General features: G+C 35.1%; 1 protein-coding gene across 2 annotated transcripts in view; it reads left to right on the top strand.

The window, feature by feature from the left end:
* Nucleotides 1-17,321, top strand: part of ENPP6 (ectonucleotide pyrophosphatase/phosphodiesterase 6) — a 183,199-nt gene that overhangs the window by 82,873 nt on the left and 83,005 nt on the right. For both annotated transcript variants that reach the window (XM_051963753.1, XM_051963754.1), the window contains exon 3: nt 15,447-15,558. In XM_051963753.1, the coding sequence (XP_051819713.1) occupies nt 15,447-15,558 (112 nt within the window). The remainder of the gene's footprint in view (nt 1-15,446; nt 15,559-17,321) is intronic.

Below are 17,321 nucleotides of genomic sequence, written 5' to 3'. Positions count from 1 at the left end.
ACTGAATCAGTCCATTCTCTTTCTCTAACCATGACCAGATCCACTCTAGCTCCAGTGATCTTCTAATCAATTCCTCAGAACTAGGATTCCAATTCAAGTTTGTTGGTCCAGTGTGATGGAAAGTTTCTCTGCTTTGGAATCAGTGGATCTAAGTCCAAATCCCAGCTTGTTCCCTTATTGTCACTGTAACTTTGAGTGACCTTGGTTTCCTGTCTCTATAAAATGAGGCAATTTGGATTAGGTGATCCCTAGATTATATTCCAACTCAAGGCTTACTATCCCTCTAAGAGAAAAACATTCCACCATCTTCATTACTGTTTAATTCCACTTTCCCAAGTCTGGGTTTTAGTCAATATACAAGAATAATTAAGCAGTTATTTAGGAGGCAGGCACTGTGCTAAGGGATCCAAAGAAGTCCTTGCTCTCGAGGAGCTTGCAATCTAAGAACATGCAAATTAACTATAATTAAGCTATGATATACTATAATATATTATGTATTATCTATATATGCTATAATATATATAAATTAACTATATACATTCAAGATATATATATATATAGTGTTAATGAAGGTAATCTGGGTGGGAGTGACAGCAGAAAAGTTCTCCTGAATGGAATTAAAGCTGGAATTTGAAGGAAGCCAGGGGACAGCTAGGTAGCTCAAGGGATAAATAGAGTGATAGCGTTGGAGTCACAAAGACCTGAGCTCAAATCTGGCCTCGGACATTTAGTAGTTGTTTGTCTTAGAGAGTCATTTAATCTCTCTTTGCCTAGGAGTTAGCTAGGTGGCCCAATGGATAGAGTACTGACCTGAGTTGAGATGTGGCCTGAGACACTTAATAGCTGTGTGACTCTGGATAAGCTATTCAACTTTGTTTGCCTTATCACACTGGAGAAGAATGGCAAACCATTGCAGTATCTTTGCCAAAATCCCATGGACATGAAGCATCTGACCCAGTTGAACAAGAACAAAGAGAAGCAAATTAAAATAATCCCTGTCTTCAAGTTACTATTCTCCTTTCACAGAGTCTGGGCCTCAATATCTTAAATCAGGTTATGTTTATTCTTTGTGATTAGAATTGATAAAGCAGCCTTATATAGGGGGTTGAGGGCCAGCTTCAGGATCATGTCCTATCTCTAACTCATACTGGACTAAGACGCTTAAATTTCAGAGGTGGAACTGGCTTACATAAGCAGAGGGAGTCATAAATCACAGTTCTAGTCCCTGGCATATTAGGTGCCTGTCACATAGTAGGTGTCTAAATAAATGCTTTTGGGTTTACAAAAAATCAGTTTGGTATTCCGGCTAATGGCTCCCCTAGTTCAGATGTAGAGTCACCATTTCTTCTTCTCAGAAGCACTGAGCAATGGACCTTGCATAATTCAAGTCACATTAGTCCTCCATGGCAATAGGTAGAAAGTAGACTTTGCTGGGCACGTTATAAAATAGCTGCCCGGAACCTCAACCATTCATCCAGATATGACTCTTACTCACTAGGACCTATCTCACAAGGATCAAATCTGATCCGTGTAAACTTAGCATAATACCCAGTTCATAGTAAGCATTTAGTAAGGCAAAGGAGAATGGAAGGGAGTTTATGCATTTTTTATCGTGCCTACTACATGCCAGGTCCATAGCACTTTACAAACAGTTCTTTTGACTCTCACAAATATGATTTGTCCAAGATCACACAGCCAGTATTGGAGGTCAGATTGAATGCATGATTTCCTGCTTCCAGATCCAGCACTCTATCCACAATATTTTCAAGCAGCCTTTAATAAAAATTGATAAATCTGTAATAAATGCTTGTTCTCTCTGCCACTGAAAATCTGTGTGATCACTCTCTTTTACCAGATTATAAACAACTTGAGGTGAAGGATTCTTTTATTTAACCTTGTGACTTTTCCTTTCCACCAATAGTCATGTCTCAAACTTAAATATGTTTTCACTGTTGAAATTCATTTCTGTGTGGAAGAATAATTTTTTTTTTTGCTTGGAAGTTACAAGGTCAGAGTTTTAATTCTGCCTATGCCTTGTGTGACCCTGGAGAAGCCAACTCTCTGAGTGGCAATTTCTATATCAGTAAAAGAAGGGGGATGGAGTGGTTGACCTTGAAAGATTGACTTATACATTAAATCTTTATTAAAGAGAGGAACATTATTTTTACAAGTTATTTTAATATTGATTTTGATTTCCAAAAAGAATTGACTTATACATTAAGCCTTTATCAAAGAGAGAAACACTATTTTTAAAAGTTATTTTATATTGATTTTGACTTCCAAAAGTTTATACACACACAAATACAAACGGAGAATTTTATATGAAATATGAATCTCCATATCCATATAGTTTACTTTAAAAAATTTATACTCAATTCTATATGCTACTTTCAAAAATCCTGTTTGGCTATTCTTCCTTCTGACTTTAATTTTGTTCTCTTCTATATATAAAAAAAACATTTTCAGTGATGCTACTTATATTTATTTATTTATTGACCATCATTATTTCTATTTTCTCTCTCCCCACTGAAAAACTGAAAGAGAAAACCCCCCAACAACAACCAAAAAAACCAAGAGGAACTTTTTGGACACCTTTATCATAGGCAGTGGGAAGAAGGTATGAATAATAACTCATATTGACACAGAATTTCAATACAAGCCAGTATGACAGGTATTCTAGGTAGCTTTAGCTTTAGCCCTCACTTTGCGGGTGATATGACTAAAGCTCATACAGATCTGCCCAACTAGCAAACTAGAGAATCAGTTTTACTCAACTCAATTTATGGAATTTATGCTCGTTTACTTCAGTTCATAGAATAATAGATTTAGATCTTGAATGAAGCTCAGAGATCATCCACTCTAACCCTCTTGTTTTACAGATGAGAAAATTGAAACCTGAGAACATTAAGTGATTTGTCCAACATCTCACAAATAATAAACACCAAGATATACTTACTAATTCAAGACATCTGTTATTTACACTGGACTTTGCATTTATTAAGCACCTACTATATGCCAGACCCCATCTTAAGCCTTAAAGGAGGAGATAAAGATAGAAATGGAAATAATTCCTGCCCTCAAGGAGCTTTTATTCTACTAGCAAGTGTCAATGCCAGGATTTGAACCCCAGAACACAGTGACAACAAAATAATTACCTGATCTTGAATCATCTGTTATATACAAAGTTTACCCACCATGAAAGGGACATGTACTTTGGGTGATTTTCCTTATAGTGGGCTGGGGAGGGGAACCTCTGGGGCTTCACCCCACAGGGCTTCATGATCAACAGCGTACCTTTACTCTGGTTAACTGTAGGCTGGTTTTCTGGCAGGAGGAATGTCTCCATGTCCCAGAGCTGTTTATTCCCTGTACAGAGCCAGCTGGTTGGCACAGCTTCTCGAGACCTGCCGTCTCCTTGTGCTGGCCTGCTTGATAGGAGCAGATGCCAAGCCTGGCATCTCATGGTTTGTGTTTCCCACTGGGTCTTTTTTTATTCCAGGTGAGTTATTTTCAGAGGAGCTTTGGGCATCTTCTCAGATAGACTGAGATGCTTCCTATCCAATTCGTTTTCGATGGCATCCTCTCAGCCTTGTCCCGTAAGGAGTTGGCTTTATTTTTCTATAATCTGTAAGACTTATGAAACATATGTTGTGGAAGATTTTCTTCAGGACCAACCTACTCTAAATCCTATGATTCTATGAGAGGAGGGGGAGAGAAACAGAAATAGAGGATAGAGACAAAAGACAGAAAAAGAGAAAATATGAAAATAAAGATGTAATTTTTCCTCCTTCAAGTTCCCAGATCTCCTGAAATCTACCTACACACCTCTTGAGGGTATTAAGAATCCTTGCCTTAGACTTTTCTAAACTATATTATATTCAGAGTCAAGAAGGTTTGGGTTCAAATGCAGCTGCAATCAGTTACTAGCTCTCTCTGCCTCTGTGCTCTCATCTATATAATAAAGGAATATAATCTCTAATATCCCTTCCATTTCTAAATCCAAGATCCTAAATGCTCATACACACACACACACACACACACACACACACACACACACACTCTTCCAAGCAGAGTTGGGACAAAACAAGTGTGTGACCTCAGCAAGGTTTGACATGGGCCCACCCAACCCCACTATGTTTGAATATCATGGCCCCTGTGATTAATGAATAGGTGGTCTGGTATGCTGTCATCTTGGAGTAGGAAGACTTCAGCTTCAGTTCCCAGTAGGATGCCTAATATAACCCTGAATATGCTTAAGCAAGTTGAACCTTCATTTCCTCATTTATAAAATGAAGGTAATAATATATTGTTCATGTCACAGGGTTGCTTTGAGGAAAGCACTTTGTAAACTTTAAAGTGATTTTAAAATGTATTATTAATTATTATTATTAAGTTCTCAATGGCTGCTATTGTCCCTTAGCTTCCCATCACAAGGCCCTTCACCAGAAGGAACATATTTGAGAAATGCCTCCTAGTCCTATGGTCTGACTCCAGCCCTGGAGAAGGTTCATTCTCCATAATCTAAGGCCATATTTTCCCAGAGGGCATGTTCCCACAAGTTCCATGGCCACAGATGTGTTTTCCTGAGAAAGGCGACATGTTTTCTAAGAGAGTTAATTGCCTTGAACTGGTTTAATAAGCTCTCTTGAGAGAAGTATTCAGCAGTTGCACACCTGTCTCCTATTGCAAAAAAAAGTATCTCCTGAGGTTTCAGATTGCATAAGGTGTTAAAGTTGGCAAGGAAGATACCAGAAATACTTGGAAAGAGAGAGTTCAATGCTCAGGAAGCTTGTTTGGAGAAATATTATTTTATGGCCCCCCTTGGTGGCCCAGAGACAGAGCCCTGCTATACAGCTTGGAGTATCAAGAAAACATTAGGATGTAGTGAAGAGATCTCCGTATGGGGAGACAGAAGATATGACTTCTACTTTTAGTTTATGTCCCTGATAATTAATCTAATAAACTAATACTAATAACCATTCACATTTAAAGAGTGATTAAGATTTCCAAGGTACTTTCCAATCTTGTGAAACAGATACTATAAATAATATTTCCATATGAAAAAAACTAAGGCACAGATCGATCTAGTGATCGACCCTGTAGCTAGTAAATATTGGAGTTGGAGTTCCAAACTAGTTCTGGACTCCAGGACCAGTGTTAATTCCACAATGGTGCCAAATTCAAATAGAAACAGATATCTGTGGGTGCATATGACTTAGAAAAGCACAAATTAACATTATTTATACTGTATTGTCATTTCATATATTTTATTAAACATTTCCCAATTACATTTTAATGTGGTTTAAGAGTTTATGAAGGTCTGGGACCAAGGAGGATGTTTGTGCAACTACAGCATACTGCTCTCAACTAGCTCTAGGACCTCAGACAAATCATTTTATGAATCATAAATTTATGAACTTGTGAAATAAATAAATTGGAAGGTATAGATCTAACCTAAACATTAGGAGAAAAAGAATCTACTGTTGAAAGAAACACACATATACACCGATGTCATGAAATAAGAACTCCAGGATGTCAGAAGTAGAAGAAAAGTTAAAGAGTGTTTAGTCCAGTCTGTTAACTTACTTTTCTTAGCAAGAAACTGAGGCTCAGTGAAGGGAAGTCAGTTATTCAAGGTCACACAGCTGGTTGGTGGAAAATCTGATTTGAGGGCTCACTTCTAATCACTTCAGACTTACTCTGTTCTGAGCTGCTTCTTTAATTCATTCTATTATCACAAATAAAGAAAGGATAATTTATACCCAATTCAACAAAAAGGCCAATGATAAATATTATTTTTATTTTTTTATTTGTACTTCATTTCATAATTGTTGTAAAGATAGGTTAAAACCGAGCTAGAGTTATGGATATATTTTCTCTCTGCAAATCTTTCCAAGTAACAAAGTTTATTGCCAACAATAGTAATTTCTCACATTTATTTATGACTTAAGCATTTGCAAAGACTTACATGCATTATCTTATCCATTTCATTTTCCTCCCTTCCTAGTCCTACCCTATAGTTAGCCAGTTCAATACACTGTAATACCCTTGTAACATCCCCACCATCAGCTTTCTATGCTTCTGTTGGAAGTGAAAAGTCACGAAGGAAATGACAGACTTGAAATAATCTGATATCACCTTATATACTGTTTCTTCCCTCATTGTCCATTTTAAGCCTTCTCTTCTTAAGCCTCCTCCATCATTTCCTCCCCTTTCCTTCTTTGCAGCTGTAGACCTAACATGGATTTCATCTCCCTTATCATGAAAATAGGGGCCATTAATCATGACTTTCCTTTCCTCCCTATTTTTTTTGCTCAAACATTCTCAACATTATTCTCCATTTTCTCTTCTTTTGCTCCAATCTCTGATGAAGACGTGGCCCTTATCTTTACCAAAGCTGCCCCAATATTTAATGCTTTTGAATCTCTGCCATCTCTTTTGACAGGTTGTTCCTTCAGTCATTCCTCCAACTCTAGTCTCTAATCTCTCTCTCTGTATTATTGACTTTTCACTGCTGCCTACAAACATTCCCTTTTTTTCCTAATCATTAAAAAACTTTCAATTTCCTCTGACATCAAAGCTATCATCCTACATTTCTTCTCCCTTGCACAAATTCCTTTACAAAAGAAGCAATCTACATTTATCATCTCCATTTTCTCTCTCCCCACTCACTTCCTGATCTTTTTTTTTTTTTTAAGTTTTTTTATTTAATAATTACATTATATTGACACTCATTTCTGTTCCGATTTTTTTCCCCTCCCTCCCTCCACCCCCTCCCCTAGATGGCAAGCAGTCCTTTATATGTTGGATATGTTGCAGTATATCCTAGATACAATATATGTTTGCAGAACCGAACAGTTCTCTTGTTGCGTAGGGAGAATTGGATTCAGAAGGTATAAATAATCCGGGAAGAAAAACAAAAATGCAGATAGTTCACATTCGTTTCCCAGTGTTCTTTCTTTGGGTGTAGCTGCTTTTGTCCGTCATTTATCAATTGAAACTCAGGTCTCTTTGTCAAAGAAATCCACTTCCATCAAAATATGTCCTCATACAATATCGTTGTCGAAGTGTATAATGATCTCCTGGTTCTGCTCATTTCACTTAGCATCAGTTCATGAAGGTCTCTCCAAGCCTCTCTGTATTCATCCTGCTGGTCATTTCTTACAGAACAATAATATTCCATAACATTCATATACCACAATTTACCCAGCCATTCTCCAATTGATGGGCATCCATTCATTTTCCAGTTTCTAGCCACTACAAACAGGGCTGCTACAAACATTTTGGCACATACAGGTCCCTTTCCTTCTTTAGTATTTCTTTGGGATATAAGCCCAATAGAAACACTGCTGGATCAAAGGATATGCACATTTTGATAATTTTTTGGGCATAATTCCAGATTGCTCTCCAGAATGGTTGGATTCGTTCACAACTCCACCAACAATGCATTAGTGTCCCAGTTTTCCCGCATCCCCTCCAACATTCATCATTATTTTTTCCTGTCATCTTAGCCAATCTGACAGGTGTGTAGTGGTATCTCAGAGTTGTCTTAATTTGCATTTCTCTGATCAATAATGATTTGGAACACTCTTTCATATGAGTGGTAATAGTTTCAATCTCATTCTCTGAAAATTGTCTGTTCATATCCTTTGACCATTTATCAATTGGAGAATGGCTTGATTTCTTATAAATTTGAGTCAGTTCTCTATATATTTTGGAAATGAGGCCTTTATCAGAACCTTTAACTGTGAAAATGTTTTCCCAGTTTGTTGCTTCCCTTCTAATCTTGTTTGCATTAGTTTTATTTGTACAAAGGCTTTTTAATTTGATGTAATCGAAATTTTCTATTCTGTGATCAGTAATGGTCTCTAGTTCATCTTTGGTCACAAATTTCTTTCTCCTCCACAAGTCTGAGAGATAAACTATTCTATGTTCCTCTAATTTATTTATAGTCTCGTTCTTTATGCCTAGGTCATAGACCCATTTTGATCTTATCTTGGTATATGGTGTTAAGTGTGGGTCCATGCCTAATTTCTGCCATACTAATTTCCAATTATCCCAGCAGTTTTTATCAAATATTGAATTCTTTTCCCAGAAGTTAGGGGCTTTGGGTTTGTCAAACACTAGATTGCTATATTTGACTATTCTGTCTTGTGAGCCTAGCCTTTTCCACTGATCCACTAATCTATTTCTTAGCCAATACCAAATGGTTTTGGTGACTGCTGCTTTATAATATAATTTTAGATCAGGTACAGCTAGGCCACCTTCATTTGATTTTTTTTTCATTAGTTCCCTTGAGATTCTCGACTTTTTATTGTTCCATATGAATTTTGTTGTTATTTTTTCTAGATCAATAAAATATTTTCTTGGAAGTCTGATTGGTATAGCACTAAATAAATAGATTAGTTTAGGGAGTATTGTCATCTTTATTATGTTCGCTCGGCCAATCCAAGAGCACTTAATATTTTTCCAATTATTTAAGTCTGACTTTATTTGTGTGGAGACTTTTTTATAATTTTGCTCATATAATTCCTGACTTTCCTTTGGTAGATAGATTCCCAAATATTTTATGGTATCAACAGTTATTCTGAATGGAATTTCTCTTTGTATCTCTTGCTGTTGGGTTTTGTTGGTGATGTATAAAAATGCTGAGGATTTATGGGGATTTATTTTGTAGCCAGCTACTTTGCTAAAATTATGAATTATTTCCAATAGCTTTTTGGTAGAATCTCTGGGGTTCTCTAGGTATACCATCATATCATCTGCAAAGAGTGATAGTTTGGTTTCCTCATTGCCTACTCTAATTCCTTTTATATCTTTCTCGACTCTTATTGCCGAGGCTAGTGTTTCTAATACGATATTAAATAATAATGGTGATAGTGGGCAACCTTGCTTCACTCCAGATCTTACTGGGAAAGGTTCCAGTTTTTCCCCATTGCATATGATGCTTACTGATGGTTTTAAATATATGCTCCTGACTATTTTAAGGAAAAGTCCATTTATTCCTATGCTCTCAAGTGTTTTTATTAGGAATGGATGTTGGATTTTATCAAATGCTTTTTCTGCATCTATTGAGATGATCATGTGGTTTTTGTTTGTTTGGTTATTGATATAGTCAATTATGCTAATAGTTTTCCTAATATTGAACCAGCCCTGCATTCCTGGTATAAATCCTACTTGGTCATAGTCTTCCTGATCTTTTTAAAAAAATATTTATTCTTTAATTAAGAAATAAAAAGTATTTCCTTAACAGAATAGAAAAAAAGATCACACATGAAATTGTAAATAGATTATGTACAACATACTATTGCTTTTAAATATGTAATAAATATAATATAATAATATATAATAAATAAAAAATAAAATAATCATGTAGCTTTTTTTTTCTTTTCTCCCTCAGCCCCTGCCTAGAGATAGGTACCATTAGACACAAATATGTATATATGTATAAAGTCATTCTATACATACTTCTATTTATCAGTTCTTTGAAGTAGATAGCATCTTCCTTCATAGATTCTTCATAGTTAATTTGGATTTTTATAGCAGTCAAAATGACATAATTGCTCAAAGTCATTTTTAAAACAATATTGTTGTCGTTATATATAAAGTTCTCTTGGTTCTGCTCTTTTCATTCTTCATTATTTCATGCAACTCTATCCATGTTGTTCTAGGATCATTGAATTCAATTCATCATTTAATTCATCATTTTTTATAGCACTTAGGATTCCGTCATGATTATATACAACAATTTATGTGGCTTTAGATATCGCCTTTCAACTGAAATTTCTCTCTTCAAGGTTATCAGTGATCTCAGTTGCTAAATATTATAGCCTATAAATTCAGTCCTTATCTTTCTTGACCTTCAGTGTATTTGACACCATGAACTACTTCCCCCTCTTGGATATTTTCTCCTTCCTAGATTTTCATGATATACTTCTATCCTGGGTGAACCTGCCTGACCAATCTTTTTCACTTTCTTTTGTTGGATCATATTATTAGATTTGATCCAGGTGTCCTTTTAACTTACCAATAGTAAAAAGTGCCTAGTTGATTACTATTTTTGAATAGTGTATATCTACCAAATCTCTGATCTAGATCTTTTTTCCCCTCTTCACCTTCTTTCTTGGCTATCGTATCAGATTCCATGGATTTAGTTATCCTTTCTCCATAGATGATTGCCAGATCTATATCTTCTGAGCTATAATTCTTTGTCATCAACTGCCTATTTTATAACTCAAACTATCTGTCTCCTAAGTGTCTCAAATTCAATATGCTCCAATATGATAATTAAAAATATACTTCCCAAATGTACTGGATTTTAAGTGTTTCATAAATCATCACTAATCAATGAGTAATTGAGCATTTGGGTAACTTTTGTGTCAGGAAAGTCCTAGAAAACGTTAATTGAGTTAGATTTGGATAGAAAATCAATAATAGTGGCAGATATCAATACCTTGTGAATGGAATATGATGTTAAAAAGGAAGATAAACAAGAAAAATATTACAAATCTGAATAGAAAACTAAAGAAATTGGATTCAATATATGGAAAGAACTGAAAAGAAAAAATAAGAAAAATACTTTATTTTCAAATAGACATAAATTAGTCAGAAAGACAGAACATGTTCCATGTCTTAAAGCAGTTTTAGATAAATTCATTAAGGCTGTCGTAAATATAATATTTACAGATTATAATGTAAAAAAATTAAAAAATAGAAAAATATGATCAAAACATGTGGGCTTATATGAAAACTAAAAAAAAATTGTTGAATAATGTCTAAGTTGAAAGTATAATAGGTTATATTAAAGATAATAAAAATATTTTTAAATCTATTAAATTTTTGGGATGCAATCAAGGTAGTATTTAGATACAAATTTATTTCCGTTAATATTGATATTCAACATGCAAGAATATAAAAAAACGAATTCTCAATAGTTAAAGAAATTAGAAAATGAACAAATTAATATAACAAAACCAAACACAAAGAAGGAAATTATTAAAATGAAGGTTAAATCAGCAATAAACAATAAACCAAAATTGAATAAGCAAGAAGAAAAAAAGCTGCTTTGAAAAAAACTAATAAAATTAATCATTAGCAAATTTAATATAGAAAAAGAGGGAGAAGAAAACCAAAATCAGAATTGAAAAGAGAAATGTTTGTCATGATATTTTTTAAAAATATCAAAAACAATCTTGACTTTGATTCCTGGGAAATTCCTAGAACATATCTAGAATATCTAGAAAAGTAAAGATTAGAAAAACCAGCGAGGTACCATAGCAGGTAGAGAGATGGGTCTGGAATCAGAAAGATCTGAGTTGCTAGTTGTGTGACCTTGGCTAAGTCATTTTATCTTGGATTCCTCAACTGCAAGCCAGAGAGGATAACAATAGCATCAGTTTTATAGATTACTTTGAAGATGAAATGATATATTTATAAAATGTATATAGCAGTCACTGACACAGTAAGCACTATGAAATGCTAGTTATTATAATTAACCAATTTGCTTTCATCAAGGACAAGTTGTGGGAGATTACATTTATTTCCTTCTTTGACAAAGTTACTAAACTGGTAGGTCAGAGAAATCTGGACAGAATTTATTACCAAAGTATTTGATAACATTTCTTATGTTATACTTATAGGAAAAATGGAGAGATACAGGCTAGACCATTATATAAATAGATAGATTTGAAAAAGATTGTATGACCAGAATCAAAGCATAATTTTCAAAGGCTTTGTATCACTTTGGAAGGGAGTCTCCAAGGACTGCCCCAGGGCTATGTTTAATTAAATACTTTTTAACATTTTTATAAGTGACTTTGATTAAGGTCAGCAGTTGCATCTTTATTAAATTTGCAGATGACACAAAACTATGAAGAAATAGCAAATGTGGGATTAAAGAGTCAAACTCCAAAAGAAACAAACAAAACCAAATCCTGGCCTGAATCTAATAAAATGAAATAAATTTGAGATAAATTTAAAGTTTTAAATTTATGTATAAAAAGTGAATTTTACAAGATTGAGAAAGAGAAGGCATACTTGGATAGTTTATAGGAAAAACACCTGGATGTTTTTATAGATTTTAAGCTATGTATGCATCAACATTGTGAAAAAGGAACCAAAACTGCTAATGCATTCTTGAACTCTATAAATTGAAGCCTCGAGGGGGTGGGACTAAGGATGGAACTAAGATGGCAAAGAAAAGGCAAGGACTCCCTGAGCTCTCCCAAATTCCCCCCTGAAAACTTTTAAATAATTCTTTGAAACAAATTCTGGGATGGCAGAACTCACAAAGGACAGGGTGAGACAATTTTTCATCTCAAGACAACTTAGAAAATTGGAAAGGTCTATCACATCGGGATCCTGTGCATACTACTCTATTGCTGGTCATACCCTAGCAAACCAGCAGCAAGCCTTGAAAGTGTCTGAATCAGCCATATCAAGGATGGCCTCCAGAGCTCTTCAGCTTTAGCTAGTAAGGCAATTGAACAACTAGTCAGGAGATAACAAGGGAACCTTTAGTAGGATTCTGTTGCATTGCCTATGAGCAGATTTTGGGTCACAGTCTCAGAGCTTGCAATTATAGTGGCGTGAAGTCCCAGGGTAGCAAACAGTGTTTCCAGAGCACAAGCCAGGAGAGTAATAAACACACCTTTCCTTAGATCATATAATCTTGGAAGATTACCAACTCCCAAAACTAGCTCTGAAAAAATCTCCACAAAAAAATTTGAAACTTGGGACAGTGTTCCCTCCACCCCAGGAGAAGAACTTAACTTTAATATGAAATTAAAAGTTAAGAAGTGGAAAAATGAGCAAAAAACCCCAAATAAACAAAAATCCTAACCATAGGAAAGTTTCTATGGTGACAGGGAAGATCAAAATATAAGTTCAGAAGAAAAAAACAGTGTTTTGACTGCTATATCCAAGGCTTCAAACAAAAATGTGAACTGGTCTCCTCCCCAAAAAGAATCCAGAAAGACCCCCAAAAGAATTTTTAAAAATAAATAAGAGAGTCAGAGGAAAAATTGAGAAAAGAATTGATAATAATGCAAGAAAATCATGAAAAAAATCAACAGCTTGGTAAAGAATGCACCAAAAAAATGCTGAAGAAACGAATACCTTAAACAGAATAAGCCAAATGGTAATTTTTTCAACATTGACTCTCACAAAACCTTGTGTTCCAAATTTTCCCCTCCTTCCCCCCATCCCTTCCCCTAGATGGCAAGTACTCCAATTAAACATGTTAAAATATACGTTAAATCCAATATATGCATACATAATTATACAATTATCTTGCTGTAGAAGAAAAATCAGATCAAAAAGAAAAAAATGATAAAGTAAACAAAATATAAGCAAACAACAGAGAGAGCGAGAATGCTATGTTGTGATCCACACTCAGTTCCTACAGTCCTCTCTCTAGGTGTAGATGGCTCTCTGCCCCAAGATCATTGGGACTGGCCTCAATCATCTTGTTAGAAAGAGTCCCATGCATCAGAATTGATCATCATATAATCTTGTTGTTGCCATGTACAATGATCTCTTGATTCTGCTCATTTCACTTAGCATCAGTTAGTATAAATATCTTCAGGCCTCTCTAAAATCATTAAGAAATGCTGATCATTTCTTAAAGAACAATAACATTCCATAACATTTATATACCATACTTTGTTCAGCTATTCTCCAAATGATGGGCATCCACTCAGTTTCCAGTTTCTGGCCACTACAAAAAAGGCTGCCACAAACATTTTTGCCCATGTGGATCCCTTTCCCTCCTTTATGATCTCTTTAGGATATAAGTAATCCCAGTAGAAACATTGCTGGGTCAAAATAACTTTTTGAGCATAGTTCCAAATTGCTCTCCAGAATGGCTGGATCCATTCACAATTCCACCAACAACATATTAGTGTTCCAGTTTTCCCACATCCCCTCCAACATTCGTCTTTATCTTTTCCTGTCATCTTATCTAATCTGTAAGGTATGTAGTAGTATCTCAGAATTGTCATAATTTGCATTTCTCTGATCAAAGTGATTTAGAGCACCATTCATCAATTGGAGAATGGCTCAAATTCTTATAAATTTTAATCAGTTCTCTGTATATTTTAGAAATGTGGCCTTTATCACAACTCTTAGATATAAAAAATGTTTTCCCAATTTATTGTTTCCCTTCTAATCTTGTCTGCATTTGTTTTGTTTGTACAAAACCTTTTTAACTTAATATAATCAGAATTATCTATTTGGTGTTCAGTAATGAGTTCCAGTTCTTCTTTGGTCCTTCTTTTGGTCCTTCCTTTGTGGAATATAATTTTGATGGAATACAATTGTATTATAAGAAATGATGAATAGAAATGTCTCAGGAAAAACTTGGAAAAACTTGCATGGGCTGATGTGAAATGAAATGAGCAGAACTAGAACATTGTTCATAGTGACAACAATATTACATGATCAACTGTGAATGACTTAGCTATTCTCAGAAATTCAATGATCCAAAAAAATTCTGACGTATTTATGATGAAAAATGCCATCCATCTCCAAAGGGAGAAATAATGAAGTCTTCTGAATTTAAATCAAAGAATAGGTTTTTATTTTTACTTCTTTTTTTTCCTGTTTCTGGTCTGTATTTTCTTTTACAACATGATAAAAATGGAAATATGTTTTGTATGATTGCATATGTATAAGTTATATCAAATTGCTTGCCTTCTCAATGAGGGTAGATGAGAAGGGGGGAGGGAGAGAATCTGAAATTAAAAATAAAAAAGAATGTTAGGAATTATTTGTACATGTGATTGGTGAAAATAAAATACTAAACAAATATATATTTTTTTAAATTAAGAGAAGCTTATCCTGTTAATAGTAGAAACCTGCTTTCTCAATCCAATCAGTGGCACCAATATGGCCTCTATATCTTTTTACCAATCATTCTTGAAGATGCTAGGGGTGAAAGGAATTATTAAACCCCTCTTTTTACTTACATACATACATACACACACACACACACACACACACACACACACACACACACTACTCCAATAGCTAGTAAGATCAACAATAAAAAATGACAACATTGCCAAGTAAGTTCCTAAATACTGGATATTATCCTAAAACAGAGTTATATGAAGAATGAATGGGAGGGTATTCTAGTCTAATGTTCTTTTATAATACCCTGCTGCTTCCTGGTTTTGTGGTTATTTTTTGAAGGCAATTGGGGTTAAGTGATTTACTTTCCAAAGGAACACACAATTATTAAGTGAAGTTGGATTTGAACTCAAATCCTCCTGATTGTAGAACCAGTGTTCTATCCATGACTTTACCGATCTGTCCCCTGCCTCTTCATTTTGAGAAAATTAATGTGACTTTAATTTTAAGGTAATCACAGGCCTTGCTAAATACTCATCCAGCTGACTTATACAGAGTTAAAGAAAGTAATCATATGTTATTTTTTTCCTTCTTAGGCTGTGAGGTTGAAATCCTTGGTGTCAGACCTTCTTACTGTCTAGAATATAAAAATGTCCCAACGGATACCGATTTCGCCAATGCAGTCAGTAATGCTCTTGACTCTTTCAAGTAAGTGCCCCCAATTCTAAGCTACTCCTTATTTTCAGCACCAAAATGAAACAAGTTTAGTATAAGATTGGAAGATTGTATAGTCATAGAGTTGTCTTGGAGAAGGCAGTGAACCCTTGAGGTCAACAAGCATTTATTAAGCACCTATCATGTGCCCTGCACTATGCTAAATACTAGTAATAGGAAAAAAAAGACAAAACAAAAATCTCTTCACTTGAGGAGTTTTGTAGTTTCAATGAGACACATGACTTGCAAATGTTATGTACAAATATGATATATTCAGGATAAATTAGAAATGATCTCAGAGGAAGGCCCTGAGATTGAGGAAGGAAAAGGATCAGAAAGGCTTCTTCTTGAAATAGGTGAGACTTTAAATGAGACATTTTTCTCATCTCAATTCCAATGCCCTTCTCTCTGTTATTTCCTATTTATTCTTTATATTGTTTGTTCTGTATGTTTTGTTTGCTTATTGTCCCTTCTCCCACCATTAGATTTTAAATTCTTACAGGAAAGGAGCTGTCTTTTGCCCTTTTTTTGTATCTCCAGCAATTAGAAGAGAGTCTGGCACATAGTAGGCACCTAAAGTTTATTAAGGGTTTGATTGACTGATTCACTTGAAGGAAATCAGGGAAATCAGGAGGCAGAGATGAAAGCTTGAAGTAACTGCTATTCCTGTAAATAAATGTGGACAAATAGCAGATCAGCATGGCCTTTGCAAATTCACATAAGATTATATAGACAGACAAGGTGGAGGATTGGGAGAAAGATAGATAAGGGCCTGAATTTCCTCATTTATATTTTAAGAAAGAATGTAAAGCAGGGATCCTGAACAGTTAATTCTCTTCCTGTGCCTGTAATTGCCTCTTCTAACCTTGCCATGGGTATTGGGAAATTATTAGAATACTGTCACAGAATCAAAGTGAGAACAAGAGGTTTTCTTTTCAATTCCTAGTCTCAGATTGTGAAGATAACCCAACTCTGAAATACTGAACCCAGAGGTTCACCACTATACCTGGTGAAGTAAGGTTCCAAGTTGCTAAGGGGAAGCCAAGCATTACACTAAAAATGCTTTTCGAGACCATTCACTAAAGTCTTTTTCTGAGGCCTTTTGGTAGTATGGTAATATGACCGTGGAACTTTGATGGTGGAGCAAAAGCCCTGGCAGATTCTACCAAGATTGAAGGGCTTCAGATGCTGGTACAGGTACCAGACCATGTGTCTATCATCTAGATGGACTGGATAAATTCAAAAACTTTCATTGCCAGAATGTGGTCACTAGATTAGAGGACACTTTTGACTATAGCCATTTACAAGCTGATGGAGTAATTATAAGCCGTATTAGTGGGGAGGGTCTGTCAAAACTGAGAGCAAGGAACCAAGAAGAACCAGCAAGAGAGATAAAGATAGCGACTTCTTGAGACCTTTGACCATATCAACCATATGGCCACAAATGAGATCATCTGAGATGCAAGAGCAGCACAATATTTAACAAATTTCTACCAAATCCTAGAAAAGTCCCAGTGCTCTCAAAGATTCTCTTTAAATGTGCAGTTAAGGTAGGCTTCTATCTCCCTTGGCTCAGCGTGTATTCTTCTTGTTGAAATAATGTGACCTTCATGATTGAACAAAATGTCGGCTTCAGAGACTCTTGCCCATTGGTAGTTTTGGAACAGCTTCCTCTGGCCAATTTCCTTGTGTTTCTCCATTGTCTATCCTAAGATGGTAAGATCCTTCAACCATATTTCCAGTAGATTCTGTCTCTA

Source organism: Antechinus flavipes, chromosome 6, assembly GCF_016432865.1.
Source record: "Antechinus flavipes isolate AdamAnt ecotype Samford, QLD, Australia chromosome 6, AdamAnt_v2, whole genome shotgun sequence".
Classification (NCBI taxonomy): Eukaryota; Metazoa; Chordata; class Mammalia; order Dasyuromorphia; family Dasyuridae; genus Antechinus; species Antechinus flavipes.
This window is presented reverse-complemented; position numbering and strand designations above follow the sequence as displayed.